At 46.4% G+C, this 7,132-nt stretch overlaps 1 protein-coding gene across 2 annotated transcripts in view; it reads right to left on the reverse strand.

Annotated features, from left to right (window-relative positions):
* The window catches only part of DDO (D-aspartate oxidase), a 30,113-nt gene that overhangs the window by 15,990 nt on the left and 6,991 nt on the right, over window positions 1-7,132 (reverse strand). The window contains exons 1-2 of one of the 2 annotated variants that reach the window (XM_006187408.3): window positions 4,842-4,966; window positions 2,908-3,083 (exon numbers count right to left, since the gene is read on the reverse strand). In XM_006187408.3, coding sequence (XP_006187470.1) covers window positions 2,908-3,079 — 172 coding nt within the window. In that variant the 5' untranslated portion in view covers window positions 3,080-3,083; window positions 4,842-4,966. Of the gene's footprint in view, window positions 1-2,907; window positions 3,084-4,841; window positions 4,967-7,132 lie in introns of those variants that run through there. The other variant, XM_032484696.1, reaches the window with a different exon arrangement.

Consider the following 7,132-nt stretch of genomic DNA (forward strand, 5'->3'; position numbering starts at 1 on the left):
GCGTCAGCTCTGTTGGAGAGATGTCCCTAAAATTCATGGTGGAGATGAAGAGGCCCCAGGATCCTGCTTCTAGGTGAATGAGGACATTTCAGTAGCAGGTTTTAAAAAGAGCCACTTGTCAAGGGTCCTATGAATATTTATTTTATAGTGGATCTGTGCTGTTGTCTTTAAACATGTGCCCATGTGAACTCAACACATAGGCACAAAATTCCAGAATTGCAGACTGGGGCTACTTGTTTAGGAATAAGGGACAAATAAATAATAAGCTGCAGAGAGAACTAAATTAGATCTCATGTGGATTATACTCCAACAATCTAATAAGCCAGTGTATGAGGCTGTATTGAAATGCATCTATGTGTTCCCACTCCAAATAGTAAAAAACAAAAAAGGGACTGCTATTTATACACTGCAAAAGTCATCCCAAAAGAAAAGACAATTTCAGTTCAACAGTGGGTGGAGCAATTCTCGTGACCTAATTTGCCTTCAAGAGCTGGGAAAAGAAAACTGTAGCTGGAGTAGCAGTAGTAACAGTAGCAAATGCTGACATAGCACTTACTGTGTCCCAGGCACTGCTCTAAATGCTTCACGTGTATTAACTCATTTAATCCTCTCAACAGCCCTATGGGACAGTGTAGTCCCCATATGGTATTGACATTGATGAGCATGGAAGATTTTTACCACTAGGGCTGGTCTGAAAGAAGCCCAGATTGAAAACCAAAGTCTGTCTAACAGCACCAGAGAGAAAGCCCCTGATCTAAGGGGCCTCAACCACCCAGGAAAGGGTGAGCCGGGCCTCAGTGGCCTGAATGAACTCTCCAATGACCCTACTTCTTTAAAAACGATTCCATGACTATCAGGCAGCCTTCTCAACACTCGAGCCTGATGCATGCAAGGGGATGGACACCTGGAAGATGGACACAAGGACTCTGGTCACAAGAAAGGTGGCCAGTGGAAATTAGCACTCTGCAAACACACCAGGCTCCTGCTTGGTCCTGCAAGGCAGCAACCAGGAGGTGCTCTAGCACCATCATGGGCACTGACAAAGCCAAGCTCCTGGGCTGTAAGACCGAGGCCACTGCCCTCTCCACCCTGGGAGAAGATGAGTTTATTCTCTGTTAGGTGAAACAAGGAGCCTCTGGACTGGGAAACACCAAGCAGGTGAAGGCAGGGATGCCATACTGAAAACAATAACATTAAGGAAACACATGCAAACCAGATGCTAAGTCCCCAGCCCTCCTCTCCCCCTCTTTCTAGAATGCTGCCAGCCAGGTCTTCACCCTCCCCAGCCAGGAGATTGGAAGTCTCTTCTTCGGGGAACATGACTTCCCAAGAAGAAAGACATAAATATAATGACACCAGAAGTTCCCCAGCTAAACAGTCCTCTCATCTCACTTCACAAAGCCTCAAGGCAACAAGCCCTACACAAGGGCTCAAAAATTCCCATCGGCTGTTTACGGTCCTGCACTTAAATGTCAGCAGACAGGTAAAGAGGACCACCTGTAACATGACAAATGAGCACATCAAACAAACAAACAAAACACAACTTGGAGACAACAGAAATTATGCAGGGAAAAGAAGCTTTTAAAATTATGATTAATATCTTCAGAAAGAGACAGTTGCAACTATAGAATACAGTATGTGATAACAAAGGGAAATTCAAAGAATAAAAACAGCTTTGCAATATTAAAAATTCTATAGTAGAAATTAAAAGCCCAACAGCAAGGTAAAACACAAAACTGAGAAAATCCCCCATAAAGTAAAACAAAAAGAGAAATAGGAAGGGGAAAAAAGCTAAGAGAATGAGAGGATTCGTCCAGGAGGCACGGCAAAACGGCGATTCCAGAAAGAGAGGCAGAGACAGCAGGAGGGAGGAGCCAGCAATTGAGACAAAGACTACAGCTTGAACTGAAGAACGGGAGTTTCCAGATTAAATGGATAAGGCAGTTTTCATGATCAAGACTGCTGTTTTTTGTAATAACTTGTAATTATTTGACTATTTAAACTGTGTACATGTATAATTTTGATACAAAAGTCAAAACTAAAATTAAAGGGGAAAAAAAGAATAGAAATGAGAAAGTGGAGACATTAGCTGCAAAGTGATTTTGTTTCCTATTTAATGCTGTTTCCTTCTCCTCCCATTTCATGTGAAGAATACAGAATGGAAAGGGTGCATGGGCATGTTTTTTAAAATAATGCATTTTCAGGCCTGAATACATTTTAACTGATTGTTTTGAGTTTGTTTTTTTTTTTTTTTTTACATGTTGACCGTTTTTATACTGCCTTAGAAGTGAGGATAACATGAGTCCCATTACAAGTAATCTGACTTGATGGTCATTAATGGTATCAAGGGAAGAACAGAATTACCAACTGTGGTAGCCATTAGTGCTGTTCACCAAATACTCTGGCAGTCTGCCTTCTGGGAGCCTTATAGAAGTGTATTTCCTTGCCTCCTTCTGAGGGGTGGGAGCATGTGGCAAGGACTGGCCAATGAGCTGTCATCAGAAGTGATCAATGTTGCTTCCTGGCCAGAGCCTTTAACTGCTAAGGCAAGACACTACCACCCCACCCTCCGCCCCAGAGCTCTCATCCCTCAGGCACAGGTACTGACCACATTCAAGGCTGTGGCTGCTTCATCAGCTTAGATCCCTGGGTGAGGAACAGAACACTTGCTGATGCTCAGTCAACATACAGTGTGAAATAAATCTTTGCCTTTTAAGCTGTTAAGATTTGGAGGTTCTTTTTGTCCTGCAGCTCAACTAGCCTTTCCTAACAGATGAACCAACAAGATGTTAAAAGTGCACCTTACACTTACATGCCCATCCAGCTGTTCTTGTCAAAAGAATTCCACCAACACCGTTCTACCTAACATCTATCCTATCTGACAGAGGAGCAAAACCCCTCTCTCACCTGGATAAGTAGGAGGAATAAGCATTCCGGCTGCCACATCACTCGTGGTCTCAGGAGTGAACTTGTCTGAAATGACTGTAATGGAGCATCGTGGGACCAATTTGGAAATGCACACTGTGGTAGAAAGCCCCATCACGCCGGCCCCCACAACTGCAATCCGTACTCTATCCATGGGCCTGTGAGGAGGCAAAGCATGAACTATAAACCTTGTCTTAAGAATTATTCCATCCAGTACAAGGTTTGGCCCTGAGGTTTCTTTCCTGTCAACATTTCTCATGGGGTGAGAAGAATTCCTATAAGCAATCTGCCCATTAAATGTCAGGGTACAGGCAACAAGATCTTCATGGAGTTTAGACCATAGCGCAAAACCAGCCTGGAGTTGCCTTAGAACACACGACTGGTGAGTAAATCTGCATTTGGCAGCAGATTTCTACTCATTCCTAAACCACTTGCCCTGTGAGCTGTCCCAGAAACCTCCTGTGGAGCAGCCACTGGGAGGGCATGACCCACGGGCAATTTAGAACTTAGCTCTTACTGTTTACAAACTGGTTTTTAACTATAACCACGTGACACAAAGTCTGAATACCTGAACTCGGCATCTTCTCTCCTGCTCCTCACTCTCACTGGACATCAACTCCCCCCACCCTCACCCTCACCTCCCACTCCCCCCTCCACCCCTGTCCTGAAACCCCACCCTCTGAGAGAAGGCTTTCCAGATAAGGAGGCTAGAGTCCTTCGTAGACTGGAGTTCTGATTCTGTAACCTGGGGAGCAACCCAAGGTCTCCTCACCTCAACTCCCTCATCTGTACCCAGCCAGGTGAATTCTTTATTAGCTCCTGTGGATAGTAAATAAGGAGACCCACTGAGATTGTCTCATAAAGGGGGCTTCTTCTGAAAGTCAATATGGAAATGCAGGAGAAAGATGTCCAGGATCCTAGGCTGGGTATCCTGAGACTGACCACCCCCATCAGAGGGCTCAGTGTCCTCCCCTCACCTCCCCTCTGAGCAGCAGGAGTGCACTGAACCCTGTCCACTGTCAGCTTCCCCTTTCCCTGTTGTTTCCCTGCTTGTCTTTCCATTTCCAGTTCCCACTCTCTGTCTAACTTTCCCTAACAGGTGTCAGATGGAAACTCCAGAGAGAGAAAATGCAATTGATTCAGTTGGTTGTCACCATCCCTCTTGAACAAAGCTCTAGCACCAGGCCAGCTTATTGGGCTGAGCCGGCCTGTAAATCTGCCCGTGGCACAGTTGCTCTTCCTTGTCCAATCAGCAGCAGCCAGGGCATCGGGTATCGTGGTACAAATCATGGCCACCTGCACATAAAATTCGCCTTTCCCTCAGGAGGGGGTGGGGCCGTTCCCACCGCTGCTAGCAGGGCAAAGGTGGTGCGGCTCAGCCGTCAGTGCCCTCTTCGGGCTCTGAAGGTCCCTGACACTAAGGCACTTTAAAGTCCTCCACTGTGGTTTAGTGAGTGTTATTTCTGTTTCTCAAGCAGCATACTCATTTCCTCAGCCGTGAGTTTATCTGATTGCTGCCCAGCGGGCTGGCCAGCTGAGAAGGACCAGGATGGCCAGGGCAGAGGGAAGAGAAGGGGAGGGTCCAGGGCAGGGGGCAGACCAGCTGAGGGAGGTAAGCTTGAGGACTGTAGCCCGTACCTGTACCCCAGACGTAGAAGGAAGCCACCTATCCCCTTACCGGCTTTCCTATTCCACAATGGCCTCTCTTTTCCAACAACTTTCTCAAAATAGCTCTAATAAATAGAGAGAGAAAGTAACCTGTGGCCGAGAATATCCAGCTGCCAGGGAGGAGAAAAGTGACCTAGCAAGGTGGGTACCTTCTGCCCAGTGACCTGTGAATCACTGTCCCCTGATCCCACTAAGACACATCGCCAAGCCCCAGAACGACCCCTGAACCAAAAGCAGGATTCAAGTACCTGTCTCTGAAAAAGCAGCCTGGGAACCCACAGAAGGCTCTGGCACCAACACTTGTTTTCCCAGTGAGCGGTTGGTCTAGTGCCCTGAGAGACAGGAAAAGCGAAACTGCTTCCCATTGGGGAATTTGTTAAGGACATTCCCTCTAATCTTACACTCCATTGGCCCACACGCCTGTGTCTGTCACTTATTCCCCAGGAGAAAGAAGTGCTTGACCTCATCTTGTAAGCTCCGTGGAGCTGCAGCTCTGCCAAGCCCCTGGGAGCTGGTCACTCTTCTCTTTCTAGTTTACACACCCCTCGGTCTTGCTATAAATCTGGGGCTTCTCCAGCTGATTTGTAGGCATAGTAAGTAAGGGGTGACCCTGTCCAACTTCCAGCAAGTTCTGACCAGAAGCAGACACCAGTTTCCTCATTTGGCTGCCCAGAGTTAGCTGCCGTCTCTCGTTGGTGCCTGGCTCTGCAGGGTCAGCTGGTCGGGGTGGGAGTAGGGGGTGGGTGAGGGCAGAATAATGTTGTTGATCACTAAGCTGATGACCTGATTGCAGCTGGAAACATGATTCAGGAGATAATCTAGGATGAAAACCAAATGATTCTTTAGCCCACATATTCAATATTTGCTGAGTGTACACTGTGTATAGACACTTTACAGTCAACAAATTTGTTTACAGGGGAGCAGTTTGTTGTATCAAAATAATGATAATATTGTAACTAGTATGTATTTAGCACTAACCCTGTGCTAGATAGGTACATGAAACCATAAAACACAACCACCCTATGAGGTAGGTACTATTATCATTAGCCCCATTCTATAGATGAGTAAATCGAGGCTCCAAGAGGCTAAGAATGTGCCCAAGGTTTCTTAAGTGGCAGAGCCCCATTTGAGTGTCAGATTCCAAGGCTCAGTGTCTAAACTAAAGCATGTACTTTGGTGTTAGGAGACCTTGAGGAAGTCACCTTTCTTCTGAGTTTCAGTTTCCCCATTTGAAAATTGGGAACGAACTAAATTTTTGTAAGAATCTGCTGGATTAAGAGATGTAAAATTCTTTGTAAGGTGATATATATATATAAATATTTTTATTGAGCATCTACTATATAATCAATCAACAAACATTTATAGAGCAGTCACTCTGTCCAAGGCATGCTCCAAGGGCTATGAGAGAATTAAGGATTTCTAAAATGTTGTTTCCTCCCTCGAGAAAGGGAACAAGGCAGAATAAGACAGCCCTCGAATAAGCAGCACTAACTTAGCTGCTGTGAGGGCTCAGGAGAGAGGAGCAGGGTGGACCCAAGTGGCCAGTCCAGGAGAGAAGATGGGAAATAAGGAAGGCTCCAAAGAATCAGTGAGATATGGATGGACAAGGAAGAGAAGGGAGGGAAATATCAGGAGGGAGGATGGTGTGAGCAAATCTGCAGGAAGTTTGAAGAGAGCTGAGGAAACAGTGGACGGCTACACGGGGGTTTGTGTGAGAGCAGAGTGCGAAAGTGCCAGAAATCTGGCTACCATGGAGGGCTGGACTTGAAAAGTCCTGGGAGCCACGGAAGACATCTGAGAGGGCGCCTTCTTCTTCCTGCCCAGATCAAGACTCTACTTTCCTTGGAAAGCAAGAAGAGGAGCAAACGTTTAGAAATGAAACCAAGAAAGAAAGCGGTGTGTGTATACAGCTAATGGGTCTTTTGCTTTTTTGCTCCACAGAACTTCAGCGAGTCACTTAAATGAGGGGTTGCTCAGAAAATTGACAGGAAAGCTGGTGTAGGTGTCATGAGGTTTGAGAGTTAACAGGGGCCTCAGGGACCATCTAGGCAGGGTCATGTGTTACCACTGTATGGGCGAATGGCTGATATCCAAGAGTTGACGTGAACTCCCGAGACTGCAGGCAGGCGCAGCTTCACACTCCTTCCCCACAGTTTTCCAGAAACCGTACCCTGGGCTCTGAACATCTCCAGAGCCTCACCTGTGTGGTGTGTTGAGGTCCTCCCTGCCCACAGCCCCTCCTGCACTGTTCTCTGTGGGTGTCAGTGGCTCATGAGGTGTTAGCCTTGCTGGTGTGTCAGTCTGCCAGTATATAAAGGGTCTCAAGCCGATGGAACTTGACTTCTTCAGTTGTATATGGCTAACAGGTTGGGGCAGGGAAGCCAGGAATGGGTGAGTTTGGGGAGACTCAGTTCTCTGACATTGACTTGGCCCTGACTCAGGACACAGAAGTAGGGCAGACCCTATAATTGAACCCTTTCTTCCTTGTAAAATAAGAGCTTCAAGACTTACTTATTGGAACATCCAAGAAAATCTTAAA

The sequence above is a fragment of the Camelus ferus genome, chromosome 8 (genome assembly GCF_009834535.1).
Source record: "Camelus ferus isolate YT-003-E chromosome 8, BCGSAC_Cfer_1.0, whole genome shotgun sequence".
Classification (NCBI taxonomy): domain Eukaryota; kingdom Metazoa; phylum Chordata; class Mammalia; order Artiodactyla; family Camelidae; genus Camelus; species Camelus ferus.